Genomic DNA, 21102 nt, shown 5'->3' on the forward strand with positions numbered 1-21102 from the left:
GGAGACTGTAGAAACACAGCTTTGTTGGCATTGGGCAGAGTAGAAGGCAAAAGGTGAAAGGGGGGAACACATCCCTGAGAGGTTGTGGCCATCACCCAGGCCTCTTGCAGATTTACATCTTGATTACTGCTTTCAGGGGTAGGCCAAGGAATCTCAGGGAAGTGGGTGTAAGTAGTGCCCTCCAGTAACCTAGCAAAAGGAAACATACTAAGCTTCTCTGAAAAGGGACGTACTCATCCTAACTTCAGTAAATCAGTCTCTTACAAAGAATTTTCAAGGGCAATAACCACTGTCAAAAACAACCAGGACACACAAGGTAATGTGGCAGACAGAACCAATGGGGTTGGGGAGGAGCAGCCAATAGAAATAAATTGGCATAGTTTTCACACACAGATATAAAATATGCTTACTGTGTTTAACAAAATTAAAAATGCCTGGACCATAATTGCAGAGAGCAGTAAGCTAAAAAGTGTAATACAGGAGATTTGAAGGAAAAAAACAAATAGGACTTCTAGCGGGGGGCGGGGGCGGGGGATGACTGAAATTAAAAAATCAGTCAGCATTTTGGCAGCAGATTGGACTTTGCAGAAAAAAGAATTGGTGAGTCAGAGGATAAGCTAGAGGTGGCTGTGTTAGTCAGGGTTCTCTAGAACCAAGAGGAGAGATGCAGAGATTTGTTAGGAGGCATTCGCTGACATGATGTGGAGGAAGAGAAGTCCCACAATTTGTCTTCTGCTGGCTGGAGGCCCAGGAAAGCTGGTGGTATGGTTCCAGTCCAGACCCAAATACCTGGGAACCAGGAAGGCTGGTGTCCAAGAGCTGGAGAAGATGGATGGATATCCCAGCTCAAGCAAAGAGAGCAAATTTGCCCTCCTTGCACCTTTTGTTCTGTTTGGTCAAGGGATGGAATAATATATCTACTTGCATTGGTGAGAATGATTTTTACTCATCTGTGGATTCAGATGCTAATTTATTCCAGAAGCACCCCCACAGACATGCCCAGAAGTAATGTTTTACCAGCTATCTAGGTGTCCCTTTGCCCTGTTAGGTTGACACATAAAATTAACCACCACAGAGATAGAGAATGCAGTAGAGAAGATAAGGGTTATCATAAGGTGACTACATGCAATAAAAATGTCTTTCAAGAATGAAGGTGAAATAAATACATTTTCAAAGAAACAAAACAATTGGCAAGTCATCACTAAAGAAAATTCTAAGGTGTGGTACATACATATAATAGAATATTACTCAGTCATTAAAAATTAAATCTTGGCATTTGTGACAACATAGAGGAATCTACAGGGTATTATGCTAAGCAAAACAAGTCAGATAAATACCATGTAATTGTACTTATATTGGAATCTAAAAAATAAATGAGCAAACAAAACAGAAACAAACTCATAGATACAGAGAACAAAGTGATGATTGCCAGATGGAAGGCGGGTACGGGGGGACAGGTGAAAATGGATTAAGAACTACAAATTGGCAGTTATAAAACAGCATAGGGAGTGATTCCAGTCGATAATATTGTAATACCTCTGTTATGGTCCCTGGTGGGCACTAGACTTACCGGGCAGATCACTTCATAAGTTATGTAAATGTCTAACCACTATGCTGTACCCCTAAAACTAATACTAAGTTTAAGAAGAAAATTCTTAAGGGTAGCCTTCAGGCAGAAGTAAAGTGAGCACAGATGAAAGGTCTAATATACAAGTGAGAATGAAGAGCAAAGAAAGGTAAGTATGTGAACAAATGTAGATAAATATTGCTGTATAAAAGTAATTATGTCTTGGGCTTTGTCAAAAACAAGAGAGTAAAATATCACAGTAATTTATAAATTACAGAATGAGTGAGTGGGAAATGGAATTCAAGTGTTCTTGTGAAAGTTTATTCTTGTATTATTATTATTTATTATTGTATAGCCTACTTTTGCCAGACCCTGTATTATCCAGGAGAAAGTAAATGTTTTGTTTAATTGTAGACTTTTATAAGTATGGGTCTAATTTCTAACATAGGTAGTAAAAAAGAATGGGAAAAGATTGTCTAATTTTCAAACTAATAAAAGGGGAGAAATGGAATGATTATTACCATTTATATTCAACAAACTGATTCTGAAATGTATAAAGAAATGCAGAGGGCCGAGAATAGCTAAGATGTTCAGGAAGAAAATGAACAGGATGAGATTTGCTCTACCTGATACCAATGTTTATTGTAAAGCTGTGGTAACTAAAGATTGGCATAATGCACAGACAGCCAAGCAGATGGAACTAGTAGAAAACCTGGAAACAGACCATGTGCTTAGTGCACTGCAGAGAAGAAAAGATGGGCTTTTCAATAAAAATGTTTTCAATCACAAAATCAACTCCAGGTGGATTTTTTTTTTTTAAAAAGAGCTAAATGTCAAGGAACAAATATAAGTCTTTTGTAAGATAATTTGAGATAGGGAGGGATTTTGAAAAACAAGATCAAAAAGCCATAACCATAAAGGAAAAGACTAATAAATTTAATTAACTTAAAATTTAAAACTTTTGATCATCAAAAGAAACCATAAAAAGAAAAGTCATGGAAGAGGGAGAATATTTGTTACATGTATCACTGACAAAGAGATTGTATTTGAAATAGAAAAGAACTCATAATAAGAAGCACACAACTCAATAACAAGACTTGAACAAGCATTTCCCAAAAGAGGGGATTCAGTAAGTATACAAAAAGGTGCTCAACCTCATTAGTAGTAAGGGAAATGAAATTCAAACCACAATAAAATATTTTTAATGGCATATATTTATTTATATGTAGACATAATGACAGTTGTATCTCTTTTCAATGCCTAACCCTCTTTTTTTATTATTTTGTTGTTCAATTACAGTTGCCTATTTTCTCCCCACCCCTACCCCCACCCCTCCAAACCCACCTCCCTCCCTTGCTTCCACCCTACCTCTTGGTTTTGTCCATGTGTCCTTTATAGTAGTTCCTGAAAACCCTTCTCCCCTCTGTCCCCTCCCCCCTTCCCTCTGGCTGTTGTTAGATTGTTCTTATTTTCAATGACTCTGGTTATATTTCATTTGCTTTTTTCTTTTGTTGATTATGTTCCAGTTAAAGGTGAGATCATATGGTACTTGTCCCTTACCGCCTGGCTTATTTCACTTAGCATACTCTCCAGTTCCATCCTTGCTGTCACAAAGGGTATAAGCTCCTTCTTTCTGCTGCGTAGAATTCCATTGTGTTAATGTACCATAGTTTTTTGATCCATTCATTTGCTGATGGGCACTTAGGTTGCTTCCAGCACTTGGCCATTGTAAATTATGCTGCTATGAACACTGGGGTACATAGGTTCTTTTGGATTAGTGTTTCAGGGCTCTTAGGGTATCAAACCACAATAAAATATTGACACACCCACTAGATTAGCAAAATTTTTCAAATCCGACAATACCAAGTATAAAGAAGTGGGGCAACAGAACACCAATGTAAATTTAGTATAATCACTTTCTGAGTTTAGCATTTTCTAAAAAGTCAAAGATAAACATCTTGTGACCCAGCAATTCCATTCATTCCTGAGTTTAGATATCCTAGAAAGAAACATGTATATGTGCATTCAGTTGATTATACAAGAATATTCACAGCAGCGTTGTCCATAATAGCCTGAAACTGCCCATCCAGAGTGACATAGATGGGTTATGAATGTCATACAACCATTTTTAAACTTCACTTACCTGTAACGTGGGTAAGTCCAAAATACTGAAGGAAAGAAGTACGACACAAGAATACACACAATGTGACTCTGTTCATGTGAGTTGACAACCAGCCACCCTGACCGTACTGTTTATGGTGAGTAGCAGACTTCCTTAACAGGCATGATAGTAAGTATTTCAGACTCAACTGCCCCACGGTCTCTGTTGAGACCTCTGTCACTCCACTCCGTTGTAGTGTGATGATGGGTGGTGCATGGCTGTGCTCTGCAAAAATGACCCCTGGCTCATGGGTACATGTATTTGAGGTAAAAATCACTTTTAAAAGGAAGGGGGACAAGGAAAAAGGAGAGAAATGATAACCATTAAAGTCAGGATAATGGTCATCTCTTGGAGGCGTTTGTGATTAGGGAAGGGTTGAATGGGGACCTCTAGGATGCTGGCAGTGTTGGAAGTGCATGGGTGTTCACTTTATAGGTGAATCTTTAATTCTTTGTAAAAATAATATACACAGTAAGTTGTATGCCACAATAAAAAAAAATGTAATGAAAATTGTTGCCCTGGTCAGGTTGGTTTGGTGTTGGAGCGTTGTCCCATAACTGAAAGGTTGCAGGCTTGATACCCTGTCCAGGCATGTACAGGAGGCAGCCAGTTGACGTTTCTCTATCACATTGATGTCTCTCTCCTCCCCTCTCTAAAGAACCATGAAAAAATGTCCTCGGGTGAGGATTAAAAAATTAAGTAAATAAAAATTGTCAACAAGCAAGTGCTGGCAAGGATGAGAAGAAAAGGGAACACTAGTGCACTGTTGGTTGGATTTCAGACTGGTGCAGCCACTGTGGAAAACAGTACGGAATTTCCTCAGAAAAGTTAAAATGGAACTTCCCTTTGGCCTAGCTGTCCCACTTCTGAGAATATACCCTTAGAACTCCAAAACTCCAATCAGAAAGAATGTACACACTCATATGTTCATAACACTATTTACCATAGCCAGGATCTGGAAACAGCCCAAGCACCCATCAGTGGGTGAGTGAATAAAAAGCTGTGGTACGTTTACACAATGGAATTCTACTCAGCCATGAAAAAAGAAGGAAACCCTACCCTTTACAACAGCATGGATGGATCTGGGGAGTATTATGTTAGGTGAAATAAGTCAGAGAGACAAGTACCATACAATCTCACTTATATGTGGAATCTAATGAACAAAATAAACTGACAGAAGAGAACCAGAGATATGAAAACATGGAACAGATTGACAGTGGGGAGGGACGGAATAAAAGGTGAAGAGATCAGCTAGAGAACACGTGCGTGTGGCCCATGAACACAGACAACAGTGCAGTGAAGGCTGGGGGGGGGGGGGGATGGGAAATGCCTGTGATGGTGCTGACAAAAAAAAAAACCTAAATAAAAATTGTATGGTTCCTTAAGTAATTGCTGTAACATTTATTTTCATATAAATTTTTGTTTAGTTTACATTTGAATTGCCCTGCTTGTTTCTAAAAATTTACATCAAAGAAGTATTCCTAAAAGAATTTAATAATAAAGGGCTGTTTTACATATGATTTCTTTTTAAATCACATCAACATTTAAAGTAAAATATTACAAAAACTTACTTTTGATTAATAATTCAGATATACATATACATCAGTCTATTTTTAAAGGCTTAAAGATACAGCTTGCAACTGACAGCTTATTTACGCCAGAGTGTTGACAGCAGTTGTCTTTTATTTCCAGGCTCAGTAGATGAAGGCGTCACTGAAGGATTACCCACGCTGCAGAGCACTTCCAGCACTAATGCTCATGCAGAGGAGGATGATCGGTCAGTATGTCGCTTTCTCTTAAGGGCTGTCCTCACAACTCTTAAATTTAAGTCTTTTAACTGGGAATTATATAAGAAGTTTATTGGGACTGCAATTTAGTGTATTTTTCAGAGTAATGAGGTAGCATCATCACATCATAAATCAGACCACTGACACGACAGTGTTTAGCATTTCCCAAACTCCCAGTCCCATCATTTTAAATAGTGTCTGTATCAGGTTGGCAGACTGTGGACCACAGGCCACTTCCAGCCTACCTACCTGTATTTGTAGATAAAGTTTTATCAGAACATAGCTGCCCTCATTTTTTTATATATTGCCTGTGGACAACAGAGATCATGAAGTGTGCAAAGCTAGAACTATTTACTATCCTGCTACAGAAAATACTTATTAAACCCTCATCTACCTACCCATAATTTCCAAGGCACCTTCAGGTTGACCCTCCCTGCTTAATATTTCCACATGGATGTATAAGGGGCATTTCAGACTTAATGTGGCCAAGACAGAACTCAGGGCTTCTAACTCCCCTTTGAAGCCTGCTCCCCCCATATTTCCCCTCGAAGTAAATGGCACCATCCCCATAATTTGTCAAGCAGTATCTCTAGAAATTATACTTGTTTTTTCCTTTAATTTCCATCACCCCTCCTCATATTTAAACCTTAAGCAAGTCCCCACGTTTCTCCCTCCAAAGCATATCCCATATCGGTCCACTTTTCCTCCATCTCTGCGACAGCCACCCTAGTCCATCAGCATCTTTTGTCTTGACCACGACTAGCCTCAACTGGCCCCTGATTTCATTCTCCCCCTGCTTGGGTCATTCTTCATGTAGCAACTAGAATGATCTTGTTTTTTAATTAAGCCAGGTTATATATGCTAAGCAGTAGATTCTTAAATGTTTCCAGTAGAGTCACACTTAAAATCTAAACTTGCTAATGCCTTTTGAAGCCCTACATGATCCAATTTCTTCCTGACTCCCTTCAGACTACTCTCCTTGCATGCAGTGTTTTAGCCAGATAGGTCTCCTTTCAATTCATGGAATTGCCTCTGCTTGTTTCTGCTTTGGGGCCTTTCTGCCACTTAGGGCCTTTATTCTCCCTGAAATGTTTCTCCCCTGATCTTCACATTGTTGGCTCCTTCTTGACCTTCAGACCACTGACTAAATGTCGGTCCTCAAGGGAGCTTTTCCTGACCACCAGTCTCAAATAAAGCAGCACTAATCACTACTTCACCTTATTTTTATTCTGTTCTGATAATTTTCTTGACTATTGTTTGTCTCTGACCACTGAAGATAGATAGACTCCACTGAATTAAATCCTCAGAGAATCTAGGACAGACTTAAAAACTGTATTTGTTGAAAAGTTGAAGGATTCAAAGACCTCAAACAAGGTTTATTCTTGAATAGCTAAACCTGGCAGAACAGGTTAGTACCACAGTCATTTGAAGAAATTAATGAAGCTATAAACAAATAGAAATGTGCCTAGATTTCTTAATTTCAAACATTATATCAGGTTGTCTGTTCAACACTAGATACTGTGGTAAGTGGTAGAGATATTAGGAAAGGTGTAGCCTTTGCCCTCTACAAGATTGAACCAATATTGGGGGAGGGAGAGAGGTTGAAGATAGGCACATAAACATAATCTTGAATGATCTGCAGAGGGTTCTGTTGCTCTGCATGCACTGACAAAGACTGCCGGGGCCAGGGGTCCTTTGGTACATTTCATAAAATAACTGGGCATTATCTAGGCAAAGAAGGTAGACTAGTAAAGGAAGTTAAATGTACAAAACACAGCACTGGGAGAACTATAAGGAACTGCTTGGTATAGGGTATGTTTGGGGAGTATGATAAGACGCAAGGCTGGAAAAGTAAACAGAACCCAGATCATGAGGAATGCTTTGCACAAAGGGTTTTCGACTTTGTTCTGATGATAACTAAACCATTGCAGGTGTTTCTACAAGTTGATTGAATCCAAGAGGTCCTTGTGAACCAATGAGAAGGATGGAGTAGAGGGCTGTGGGGCTGAAGAGAAGGAGTTACTAATTCGGACTTGTATTGACAAGGTCCTAAATTAAAGCAATGGTGGGAAGCAAAGGATTTGAAAGATTAAGGATACCTGAGGTCAAATTGTTTATGGTACTTTCTGTGGCCGCATGTCCTTGCTTAAGATGCTGGCCATTCTGGACAGTAACATTTTTCATACTGTTGTAAGTGAAGCTTGTCATGTAATAGTTAAACAGTTTTAAAACATCTTTTAAGTGTTTTTTCTTTTGTTCGTTTCAAGTTGTGCAGAAATGTTTATTCGACTCAAAAATCAGAGCCTGGTTGCCTTCTTTGGTCTGTTTTTTAGATTGGAAAATGTTCAGTATCCCTACCAACTCTACATTGCTCCTTCTACCAGCAGTACAGAGCGTCCAAGTCCAAATGGTCCAGACAGACCTTTTCAGTGTCCGACTTGCGGGGTGCGCTTCACCCGCATTCAGAACCTAAAACAGCACATGCTCATCCACTCAGGTAATGTCATCTTCCCTATTGAGGCATAAATGAGTACTCTAAAACATTTTATTTTGGAATCCCAGTTAAAAATAGAAAGCAGATGATTTTGAGTTAAAAAATATAGGTTTCTCTGGGAAGTCAAATGAGAACAGATAAGCCTAGGCCTGTTGCTGAAATGGTACAGGGTCAGAAAGCTATTTCCTTAATGTATTTTGCACAGGTATAAATATTCTGATTAAAAGTTAGAACTGTGTGTGCATGTGTATAATATGTAAGTAAAGATTCTGGACATATTGGGGGGGTTGTATATGTGAGGTAGAGAGGCGCAAATACAGATTGTAAAGGAAATGAGAATAAAAGGGGGGTGTGTTCATGTGTTTGTTGTACTGTTCTTACAACTTCTCTAAGTTTAAAATTATTTCCAATAAAAAGCTATTTTAAAAATTTAATATAATTTAGTTTCAATTCTGCAATCCCAAATTTCTCTGTGCCCTGGCTAGTTAGCTTTGTAGTACTTTTTTAGTATGAGAAAGGTTTGGATAAATGATGTGCAGAAGAGATTTGAAACTTAAGTTCAATGATCAAGTAAAGGCATCAAAGTCTTATAGGTAAAGCACTGACCTCTGATAAGCAAGAAATTCTCGCTGTTGTTGGCAGCTGTGTGACCTCACCTTCCTCTTCCTCAGAAAGGTCTACTTGTCCCTGTGGCTAACCCCAATTCCCTATGGCTTTGTCAGATCAACAGATTTATATTTTGAAGGTTTTAAAGTATTTTTGCCAAAACTATGATAATGAATTTAAAGACCATTAAAGTAATTTATAATATACATGTGAATTTATACAAATTTTTTCCATCACTATTACATTAACTACCCAAAACCCAAGTCATCAAATGATAGTTCTGTCACTAGTTATGTTCAGAGAAGTTCGACTTTGTCTTCTGTCTTCTCGTTTCCTCTGAGAGAGGGAGTGAAGAGCAGCTCCTGATTTTTTTCACATCCTTTCAATATAAACCTCACCACTTGAATGAAGTGAAACAAATGCTAGGTAGAGGTTTGGGTCCTATGTAAATACTGTGGTTAAGTTGTGTTAAAGTCTGTAAACGGATGACTAGAAGGGTTTTCAGAAGTCAGCCTGAGTATGTATTACCTAGTTGACCTCTCCTTCACTTGTCTTTCTTTCTTTCTTTCTTTCTTAAAAAAGCAGTAATGACTTCATATATTCTGTACCTTTTCTGAGATAATGAATTGGAATTCATTTTTGTGGTGATATTTGTCCTTTTCAAATTATCTATTGCTACAAAATTACAGTACAGAAATTTGTGGTTTATGACCTTTCACTTCATTTTGTTTTTAGATAATACTTTGGTTTTGCTTTATTTTGTAGGAATTAAACCATTTCAGTGTGACCGCTGTGGAAAAAAGTTCACCAGGGCTTACTCGCTAAAGATGCATCGCCTAAAGCATGAAGGTAAACGCTGTTTCCGGTGCCAGATATGTAGTGCCACTTTCACTTCCTTCGGGGAATATAAGCACCACATGAGGGTTTCCCGGCACATTATCCGCAAGCCTCGGATTTACGAGTGCAAAACATGTGGCGCCATGTTCACCAACTCTGGAAATTTAATCGTGCACCTGAGGAGTCTGAACCATGAAGCGTCAGAGCTAGCAAACTACTTCCAGAGCAGGTGAGGCGCACAACGAAAACTGAACCAGGAAAAATGCTTTCTAAACTCTCTTTTCCTGCTTTTAGGGCAGCCTGCTTTGTCTTTTCCAGGCTGCCAGGTAATCAGTCACATTCCTTTTAAATTCCCACTGTCCATACTCCAACCTCCTGATCTGATAAAGTTTTACTGAATCTTCTAAATATATACAATTTAAAATATTATATTTGAAATTAGAAATTTTTTCCTACAGAGTTAGGTTAGTCATCCTCTGGGTTTTTGTTGGGGAGTCTTGCGGGTGGTTGGTAGCGGGTGTTTTTGTTTTGTTTTTGACAATACAAGAGCAAAATAATCGTGTGGATCTTAAATAGACCTTGTCGGAAAACTTGCCATGTCATGTGATACTCAGTGATAGCGCACTACCTCCGACTCTTTGGATGTTAATAAACTGCTTGACCGTTTCTCTCTTAATTTTATATAAAGGAATATACAGCAAGAAAGAAATTTCAGTAGCAAGTATAATGGATATGATTACTTGGGTCAAATGAAGTTTTCCTTTTTTTTTCTTTCAACTTAAAGCTTTATTCTTTTATTATTAATAGTTTATAATAGAATTACCTTTCTGATTTATAGATTATCCAAGGAAATCAGGTTCTAGTTCTAGCTCTGCCACTAACTGCTGTTGTAATTGAACGTGTAACTTTACAAATGAAGAACCTTTTAAAAGTTAGAAAAAGATAAAATGTAAGCTTTAACGGCAATTTCTAAGGTCCCCTCTAGATTCAGAATTTTGAGTTGTCTGTTTTTAATATATCCATAAGAATGCTCAGTTTCTTATAAAATGACCCTTACATTTTAAACCACTTTTATTTTTTAAATCTTACTTCTTAATAAATTCCAAATATCCCTGCATGATTTTGTTTTTGTCCTCAAATCAGACATTCACTTAGTTTAATGTAATTATTTCTAATGCCGAGCATCTGGTTATCGTACCCTAAACCTAGCTCACACGTGCCATAGTAAACATTGTCGAGACTGAGGCAGTGCCCCAGTTAACCACTGCCGTCGTCCGCGCCTTGCCTGCACAGAGCCCCTCTGCCCTCCACTTACCGTGCCTAACACCGGAAGATAATATATCATGACATCTTAAACTGCTTGCAGATGAGCAGAGTTTAGTTTTTTTATTAATACTGAACAGTTAAATTATAAGTTTATTAAGTGTATTAGTTGGCATTCTAGTATAATGAAGCAATAAAGATTTAAATAAAGCATCTAAGATGACTTATTTCATAATGTTTATTTTAACTATGAAAAGGCTTATAGTAGAAAATTTAGTAAATATAAAAAAGTATGAAATATAAAAAATCAAAGCCCTTTGCTGATCTCGCCACTTAGGAATAATATCTACCGTTGCTAAAATTTTAGTAAATTTTACATTCAATAATTAAGTACTTATAATTTATATCATAGACTATTAAATGCTTTCAGTATCATTAAACTAAATAGTCTCTGAGGGCTAAAAGGTCACTAATCTCGTGGCATTTATTTCCAAATTCTGATTCAAATGTAATTTAGTAGTTTTCTTATAACAAATCCTTTTTTTTTTTTTTTAAGATTTTACTTATTTATTTTTAGAGAGAGGGGAAGGGAAGGAGAAAGGGAGAGAAACATCAGTGTGTGGTTGCTTCTTCTATGTCCCCTATTGGAGACCTGGCCTGCAACCCAGGCAAGTGCTCTGACTGGGAATCAAACCAGCGACCCTTTGGTTTGCCAGCCGGCACCCAGTCCACTGAGCCACATCAGCCAGGGCTCATATACCAAATCTAATAGCAGGACACATAGGTTTTCTACATTTCTTTAAATAGTATATTTTGTGGAAGGTCATTTATGCATAAAGATTTAATTTCTTAATTACCTTATATTCAGGAAGTAATACAACTGGGTTTATTAATCTTTTAATAAGTATGTAGTCCAAGAAAGGTTAGGTATAAGTTATTCAAATGCTCTTTGTTTAACAGAAATTCTGCTACAGAAAATAAGAAAGACTACCGTATTTTGCTGTGTATAATCACTTTTTTGCCTAGATTTTTGAGGGGAAAATAAGGATACACATTATACATGGGTAGTACTAATTCCGTATCTATATGAGTGTTTTTAATTCTTTTATTTATGCTTATGTGTTAAAAGTGTAACTCTAAAAAGCAGTAACGATCCATGTGTAAAATAATACCCTGGAATACGACAATTGGTTTTGTTTCTAAATAAAAATAAATAATTGAAATTTTTTTAAAATGAAATGAATGATTTTTTCCCCTGTGAGTTTGGACCAAAAACGTGGGTGCACCTTATGCATGGCAAAATACGGTATTTAGGTGGCCATGGTTGACACTGAGTCCTACCTACTGCCAGTGGGAGTGAGAGTGATAGACTTGGTGCTGATGGATCACTTTGGTTCATATTTAAGACAGTTTAGAAGTTAAATTCCTGAGTTTAATCTTCATTCAGGAATTAGAAAAATAAAAATATCCCAATCTTGTTTTACAAATCCGGTCTTTTTATTGTGTCTTGTTTATTACTGAGTTAAAAATTAACTCCTGTTTCATCCTTTGCCTCTTATCTAGTGATTTCCTAGTACCGGACTACTTAAACCACGAGCAAGAAGAGACCCTTGTTCAGTATGATCTTGGAGAACACGGTTTTGAAAGCAACTCCTCTGTTCAAATGCCTGTAATTTCACAGGTCTCCTCAACCCAGAATTGTGAAAGCACTTTTCCCTTGGGGTCTCTTGGTGGGCTGGCAGAAAAGGAGGAAGAAATGCCAGAGCAGCCAAAGACCAGTGCTTGTGCCGAGACATCCAGAGATGACCCCCCAAAATCAGAGCTGTCTTCTATAACTATTGAGTAATTTCATGTTTTGGCTTCAGTTTGGTTTTTGGAAAGTGCCTGTGCTTGGTCTTGTACATTTAAATTTAATTTAATTTTTTAAACAAAAAAGGGTTTGGGAAGGAATTTCCCTTTTTACTTTGTAAACCCTGCAATTGATGTTTTATTTTTCGTAATTAGGAGGTTGCTTCTGTAAGTGCACAGTAACATGATGTCAAAACACAATACCAACTGTGATACTGAAGGAGAACCAGTTGGCTTAAAATGTGTCAGTTTCTTCCAGTTTTCAAAGTAGGCTAACAAAGGAGCATTAGGGAAAGAAGAAATCGATGGACACTGACCTTCCTGAGATGAAAGTGCGCACCAGAAACTGAGCACTAAGAGGAATGGGACAGATGGTCTGAAGAGATGTTTACTCCCACCCCGGACATTGTACAATATTTGTAAAAGCCTGTTGTTTTTGGAAGTATTGATGATAAGCTTTCTAAAGAATTATTAGGGTAAATACTTCTGAAATCCAACATACTTTTTTTTTTAAGCTTTGTCATTTCTATTCTGGTTTTTCATAGTGAAAATTTGATATTGGGATAGGCATTCCCTGTAACTTTATAGTGCCAGTCCTCAAAAAAAAAAAACAAACAAAAAAAAAAACCCCTTACCTTTGTTCCTCAAAAGAAGGCAGAGAACCATGATCGAGAATAGTCGAGCTATGCATGAACTGGCTGGGCATGGAGAATGTAGTCTGTAGATCCCGGTTTCATAGGCACTCTCTAACACTGCTTTTCCGGCTAGAATTGTTTACCTGTCTTTGAATGTTCATGTCTGGCTAATTAGGTCATTGCCTAAATCAATTTTCCTCTTGCCCCATCAACAATACTTTCTCCTGCATACATAGCTGTGATACTATATAAAGGAAAAATATTGGAGATATTCTATATTTTATATGTAGGTCTATGTATTGTTGGGGATGTTTTTTATTATGCTGTTTTGGACAACGTAAAAAATTCTGTTAAGGCTATATTCTTAACCCAACTAAGATTGTTTACAAAAATCCCACATGACAGTGATACATTGTCCTTGTTCCAAAATATTTTTAAACATTGCCAAGTTTATTAAAGTCAGTTAGTGTAGTTTTTACACAATGTAAGCAATAATGTAAGAGATGAGAAAAGGCTGCAACATGATGGTCTGTGAATGATGGTTATAAATCTGGGGAAGAAAACAATTGTTAAGACTAAAGAAAAACTAAAAATCTTAATATCACCTCTTCTGCTGCTAAAACATAGGAAACTTTCTGATTTACAGTTGAGATTGATATGATCCTCTAGGCTGGAGTATCCTTTCCATCTCACACTATTTCAAGTATCACACCTTGACCCTAAAATATTTGAGTTCATGAACAATGAACTTCTGAGTAGCTCTTTTTCTGTGTATATACCCAAAGTTTAATAATTATGAAAGCACCTGATTAGCTCAGAAAATAAAATATAGTTTATTATTCAACACATAAGATCTGAATTTTGTCCAGACAGTAGACCTTAATAATAAAATATATTTTTAAGTTTTAATGATTTGATTGTTTCATTTTTTAAAATTTGCTAATTCTGTCATCCCCCCAAATGTAAAGGAAGAGAAAGCAAACTCATTGAAGGGTTTTTTTTTTTTTTAGGCTAATTTTTTTTCAGTCCCTTTCCATAGTCCACTGCTTTTCACCTGTTTCCACCTCTCTACTCTTGAACGAATGTGCACGGCCTTCAGGAAAGTCAGCACAGGGTCCTAACAGCCCCCACCGGTAACGCTCCTTTACCAAGAGGGTTGGAGTGCTTTCTGCACAGACCGGTAGTGACAGCATGCTGCGTCTCCACTAGAGAGGCCTGGGGTTTTTAAGTTACGTCATACAATTTGAAAACTGTTACGCCTGCCAGCAGATAAGTGTCAAAGTTAATTTTTAAATCTAAACATGGACAAGACAAAGAATAGGTAAAATTGTGACCAGCAGTTGTTGCCCTCAGTTCTAAGAGTTACTCAAAAAAAGAAAAAGAAGGATAGAAATAGGGTTAGAGAAATGTATTAGAATCATTTGGGGATTTTGTTGGTTGAAAGCGCTGTAGTGTGTCTGTCCCGAGAACTCAACCTAGGAAGGCCCTGCACAGTTCAGGCCCCTCTGGGGTGTCCTGTGTCCTCAAGGTTACTACCACTGGCTGTTGGTCCCCAGGTGGAAACTCTAGATGTTCATTGGTAATTACGAATTGCACAGATTTCCGGGTTTTATGAAAAAGTTGAATGTAGTACTGTGAAAATGCTTACTTGGTCACTTGCCTATTCCCCAGATCTTAGCAATATGGTTAACCAACTAGCATTTAACATAAAATGATAGAAACAAATGCCTCTTTTTCTCTATTTCCTGGAGGCTCTGCATTTTTCTTGATACACAGTTTAATGATATTTATTTAGCTTATGGATCTCTTCTAGGAAACTAAGCTGCAAGGAATAATTGTATATAGAGTTAATTAGATTTATTTAAAATTCATTTAATTAAGGGGTGTTTGGATATGTAATTTTTACTAGAATATGTGGAAAACTTTGCAAACAGATGAAAGCCAGTTACATTATCTCATTCATTAGAAATTATCAGTATAACTGAATAAAAAATTCCAGTTTAGAATGCTTAAGCATAGCTGTCTTTTCTTAAGGCCCAAGTGGGTAACTGTGATATTTAAAGGGCTTAAATTTTAGGATGCAGGATAAATTGCCTTTTTAAAACCAAGTATTTTATACAAGAAACATTTATATCCCATTTTTAAACCACCAAATGGGTGTGTTGTGCTTGAGAAGTGAGCAGAGATGTTGCTGGGATACGAGATGTCGAGGTTCCTGCCGTCCCCCTTTCTGTTTTGAGGGCGTATTCTAACCCGGGTGCATCTGATTTAGAAACAAAGGGGTTAATATGGATGGGATTTTGAGTTTTAAGTTTTCTCTAAAGGAAAGCAAATGGAGTTTGTCCACAAGTTAAATGGATTTTTCTTAATTTGAATTTCAAGTAATCTTAATTTTTATTTCAAGTAATTAGTCATACATTTAGTTCCATTGCCAGTTTTTCAAGCTCTTGATTTCAGTGAGGCAGGGTATACTCAAATGTAGCCTCATTCAGTCTTACATGTTCAACACTTTAGCAGCTACTCTGGCTGACAATAATTTGATTCCATATTACGATATATGCCCTTAAACTTTAAAAACAAAAAAACTTCCATTTGCTATTTTATCAAATGGAATGGACTAGCCCTCACATCTAATGTACTTACTGTTGGTAATGCTGTTACCTTCTGACTTCTGAGCCTTCTCTCCCGATGCATAAATGGTTCCCGGGAGCCTGTGAATGCTGCATTGCTCTTTGCAGTGTTTTCTTCTCTCTGTTACTGTTTTATGTTCTTGTGCTTATCTTAATCTGAATGGAGGCCAGTTGTCTAGTTTAGCGGCTTTTGTTTTGAAGATTCTCAGATCATGTTTTAGTCTCTTTTAGCTTTGTAGCCCCTGAAAATGCATTACTGTATGGTGATTTGTACCAGCATACCACATGGAGAGATTTATTCTTACTACTTGATGAATGAACAATCCTAAAATTGTAATGTGTAACTGAAAGGAGTTTGAGATTTGAGGGATTGATGAAGAAAAGAATTAGAAACTTTCACATAGCACTTAACTCTGTTTTCACTCACCTGCAAAATGTGAAGTTATCTCTCTGAAACATACATCCAAGTGAGGGATAATGGTTTCTAGATGTTAGTGTTAACTGGCTGGGAGGGTGGGGGGTGGCTCATAAAGTTAACTTTGAAAGGACCCAAAGTTGCTAAAAGGTAGTAAATGTGGTTTGTTTTTTTTTTTCAATATAAAGTTACATAAGATGCTTTATTTATAATATATTTAGATTTGGAAAGTTACTGAGAGACATCTATGAGGAATATTTATAGGTAAACATAGTCTTACAGTCCTTAAAACCATCAAAATTTAAAGGAATGATTCCTTATTTTTCCTTTACCCATTTTTATCTTTCAACTGCATGATGGAATGTAGTAACAATAGAAAGTCCTCGCCAAGACAAATTTGCAGAAAGCAATAATGATTCATATTAAACAAAGAAGTGAAACTGAATCAATATCCAGGTTCGGCTAAGGAGCAGACACTGCATATTTTATTTTTAGGTTATATGTGCGTTGAGATTTATCAATGGAAAGTTAAGTCCATCAAATTGTGGGATGAAGACTCCTGGTGACATTATAGTTGTACTTCATACTAAAGTATAAAATTAGATATTTTTACTTTATCATAATGATATTTTTATGACAGAAAAAAAAGATTCATGTCTTTAAGTCTTTACAAATAGTCTCTACGCAGAGGTTAGGTGACGTTATTGGGATCTCATTTTGGCGGCGCCTGCAAACCGAGACTGCCTGAAGTGTCGGTGGACTTCAGCTCGCTGAGCTCCCCTGCGGGACCCCAGTCAGCACTAACCAATGCAGAGGTTCCTGTTTACATAGTACTTTACAAGGGACTTATGAGTTCGGACCATTGATAGAAAGCTAAAACATAAAAAAACTTTTTAGCCCATTTTTTTAAATTTCAGTTTGAAGTGCCTGGTTTATAAAATCAAATTTTTTATCGTTACCTTTCTCTTTTCAGAAACTGAATAATTTTTCTGATTAAGCTTAAAACCCTGGGTCAGTTACAATGATGTATTGATGAAATTTCTCTTTGATGGTTTGGGGGACTGAACTTTAATAACTTTATTCAATTGCCCTTGTTTTCCAAAATGCCATCTAACCACACCCAGCTTTCATTATTCAGTTAAGTTACAGAAGCTCTTCCTGTCGATGAATGTTTAAGTTACCAAAGTGCGTCACCCACTGCAGAAGAAGTCTTCCCACCTGAGAAGGGGCCCGTCATCTCGGAGCATCCTGCGTCCCTTGTTGTTAGTGGGGACTGTTCATTTAAAGATGGGAAGCCTTTTGTGCAGCTCCTAGAAACACCTTTTTCTAGAGAGAACCTTTTCTGTGATTAGGTTGGAAGTATGTTTTCCGAGTTACCAGTTGAATGTCCCCGCTGACAGACGCTGTGTGCAGTGTCTGCTGAGGGCAGCCCGGGACGTGTGGGAAGTGGTGCTGCTTCTCATTTGTCAGGGGCCTGGAGTGAACACCATCAGGCGTTCGGAAGGAGTCAGATCTTTAAACTTGATTCATTTTCTTCTTTGTACAAAGCGTTGGCTTCGAATGCCTCTGTTTCAGGATATTTTCAAAACAGCAGCCCCTAAAAGGGTAAATTTTGATTTCAAACCAAGTCCCAATAACAGATTTGATGTTTCTGTCGTTACTGGTGCTCCTGCATCAGACAAAGATTGCCTGCCTCTCCACAGGGCCCCCTGAATGGCACCTTACGTCTACTTGGAGGGTAGTAGGTGGCTGCTGTGTGCCTCCACTATCTTCTCAAAAGCCATTTGATAAAAATCCTATGTAGCCTATTTTAATATTTAAATATATATATTTGTGAGAGATACTTTTAGAACAGACTTCTACTTTAAAATTCCTGTATTCCCATTTTTAAGAGTAAATTTAAACCTTCCAGGATTATGACATGTCTTTCCACAGCAACAAAATGAGAAAGTCAGATGGAGATAATGCACCACAGCTCAGTGATAGAAGAGATTGATGTCTGGTTAAAGGAGACAGATGGGAAAGGAAAAAAGTGTTTTGATGTAACAAATGAATTTTTACATACAATTTTGTTTTCTGTAATACTTGCTGCTACATTAGCTCAGTATTTTACAGAGCTAACCGACTCTGGCTCCGTTTAAAAACTGGAGTACTTTCTAGTACAACCAGCCTAGAAGGAAGCTGCACCACGGTCTTCCGGATGGGCGACTGCTTTCTCTAGCTGATGCATGCTTTAATATTTGCCTGTAGCCCAACCAGGGGAGTGTGGGGAAACTTGCTAGTTCCAGCATTGTGATTCTCTTGGGGCACTGGCATTTTGTGAAACCCTTGGGGGAGGGTAGTGCTGAGGAGGAATGTGAATTAAATTATGTAGATGGGTGTTTTTGTGTCTTCTACACCTCTCCCAGAACCAGCTCACCAGCTTTGTACCCAGTTGTCATCTCATTCAAGTATCGCTTTACTTGGTGACAGTGGCCATAGCTAAGTTACTTGGCATGTTTGACTTTCAATAATAACAAAAATGGTTTTGGATTTTGCTTTATTTCCTAAAAGTGTACACAATGTCAGAACTTTACATTTTGTATACTAGTATCTGGCTATTAGTATTTTACAGGAACCATAGTTCTCGGTGACTACATATATATATTTTTGTGACTTTTTTGTAAACCAAGTGCCGTTTGAACGTTACAATCATTTTTAGAGTTACTGTAATCGATGTGAATATTACGTTTGTTCAAACCCGTTCTGAGCCTATAGTGTTTGCTCTGTGCACATGTGTGTATTGTACATATTCTGTATAGTTCCATTGTACTGAAATACTAGCTTGTTTGATATAAGGAAAGTATGTATTGAGTAACTTTTTGCTAGCCTGGTTGTTTAATCTTTTTTAAAAAGGTTTAAACTTTTTAAAAAAAAATCCTTAAACTGGCCTTTATTACATGGTCACAAATAAAGTTCAAGTTAGAAGGGATGGGCAGGGAAAAACTAGTTTTGAGTGTCTTTGAATAGAAATATAAGACTAAGATATGGATTTTTTTCCTCATTAAAATATCTTTAATGCTTTATGGAGTAAGACCTCCTGCTGTTGTTATTTTTTTGTTGGCCAGAAGGAAGAATTGGTGGTGTTGGTTAAGGTCAAGTGGGTAAGTCCAGTCAGAATGATGCACAGCCTAAGTAAACAACACCGAGTGTGAGACTGGAGTGTCACGTTAGAGAGCACCCCGCAGCATCCGGGGCAGGGGAGAGGGCACTGAAAGTCCACAGGCCGCATGGACACCGGCCCCGCAGCTGACAGGGATGCAAAGGGTGCTAGGGAGTCATTGAGTCCTGCAGCCGTGGAACTAGGCTCTCTGCAGAGCTGCTTCCTGAGTGGTGGGCGCGTGTTGAGAAGGTGCTCTAAACCTTTCTGAGTTATTCTTTATTGATTGGAGACCTGTGGGTGACCTTTCAATAATAGCTTAACAACCAGGGAGTAGACAGTAGAGACTTAGTGGGAAGCAGCTCACTGACGGGGCAGTGACCCTGTCGGGGCTCAGGAAGGGCTTTTCCACTTGACGTTCGTCGTGATGTGGGGTGGGAAATAGCTGGTCTGTAGAGTGAGACTACATCAAAGAAAATTATTTCATTGACCCCAGGTTACCAGGGTCACGTCACAGTTCAGAAAGGAGGAAGGTACACGTTAAGCAGCACTTTCTCTCGTTCAGTGAGTGTGTTGTTTTAATGCCAGTTTACCAGCCATTCAAGACTGTTGGGCTCCTTGGTAGCCTCACACACAGATGATACTCATATATGCAAAGTGTAGAATTTAAAATAAGTATATCCTAGTTGGACTGGCATGGGAATTGCATACCAGAGAAAGTCCTTCCTGAGAGTGACGCTAATGGTAATAACCGAAGAGGAGCATGCCCGTGACAGAGTTAGAGTTAACAGTTTGGGCACTCTCTCAGGGATGTTTGTTCCAAGTACCAAACTGAGACAGTAAACAAAATAAGATCTACAAATATGCCCAGAATTTCAGTGGGGGGAACTTGCTTGTAAATATAAAAATCCAAATTTTAATATAATTCATTTTTTTAAAGATTTTATTCATTTTAGGGGGAAAGAGGAGAGAAACTTCAATGTGCGAGAGAAACATGGCTCAATTGCCTTTCCCACACCCCCAACTGGAGACCCGCCTGCAACCCAGGCATGTGCCTCGACTGGGAATCGAACTGGTTCCCAGGCCGGCGGGCACTCAGCCGCACCAGCCAGGGCTGTAATTCCTTTCATATATGGATAAATTGTTACATAGATGGAAAAACTAAGGGCATTTCAATCTAGAAATAAATGTATCAGCAAACTGATTTAGAACGAGGGTTTAAACAACCTTGGAGACAAAGGGAAAGCTGTTTTCTTGGTTTTTTAAACTTGATTGGTTTACTTGAAATTTTCTACAAAAAATATCTGAAGTTCCTATACCTACCTACCTGTTTTACAGGTAAGCAAACAAGTCATGGCAGAAGCTCTGGGTGGGCTTGGCGTTAGAGTCTTTTTGCAGGAGTCCCACACAGGGTCCCACACCCTTCTCTCCAACCCTGCCTAACTTTCCACAGCTAGCATTGCCGGCTTCCTTTGGCTGGGTCATTTGGTGAATATGTGAGTCTCATTGACAAGAGAACCCGAAAAATTGGACAGGTACAGCAACAAGGCTGTGCACGCAGACACAGACAGGCCCCCGGGGAAGGGCCATCAGAGTGAGTTGCCTCTGATGATTCTTGCCCTGTGGAGACTGCTGGGAAAGTTGCCTTTGAACATAAGAAATGATCGGAGCCAAATCCGTTCCTGTAGTGCGTTCTAAATCGGGCCGTGGCAGGCAGGCT

The 21102-nt window shown here is 38.2% G+C and overlaps 1 protein-coding gene across 4 annotated transcripts in view; it reads left to right on the forward strand.

Moving 5' to 3' along the window:
- Window positions 1–19318, forward strand: part of ZBTB44 (zinc finger and BTB domain containing 44) — a 55525-nt gene extending 36207 nt beyond the window's left edge. The window contains exons 3-6 of one of the 4 annotated variants that reach the window (XM_045860135.1): window positions 5421–5505; window positions 7849–8012; window positions 9381–9681; window positions 12279–19318. In XM_045860135.1, the coding sequence (XP_045716091.1) occupies window positions 5421–5505; window positions 7849–8012; window positions 9381–9681; window positions 12279–12561 (833 nt within the window). In that variant the 3' untranslated portion in view covers window positions 12562–19318. The remainder of the gene's footprint in view (window positions 1–5420; window positions 5506–7848; window positions 8013–9380; window positions 9682–12278) is intronic. The other 3 variants (XM_045860136.1, XM_045860138.1, XM_045860139.1) reach the window with 3 other exon arrangements.
- The last annotated feature ends 1784 nt before the right edge of the window (window positions 19319–21102 follow it).

The sequence above is a fragment of the Phyllostomus hastatus genome, unplaced genomic scaffold (genome assembly GCF_019186645.2).
Source record: "Phyllostomus hastatus isolate PE091 unplaced genomic scaffold, TTU_PhHast_1.1 phas_scaffold_193, whole genome shotgun sequence".
Classification (NCBI taxonomy): Eukaryota; Metazoa; Chordata; class Mammalia; order Chiroptera; family Phyllostomidae; genus Phyllostomus; species Phyllostomus hastatus.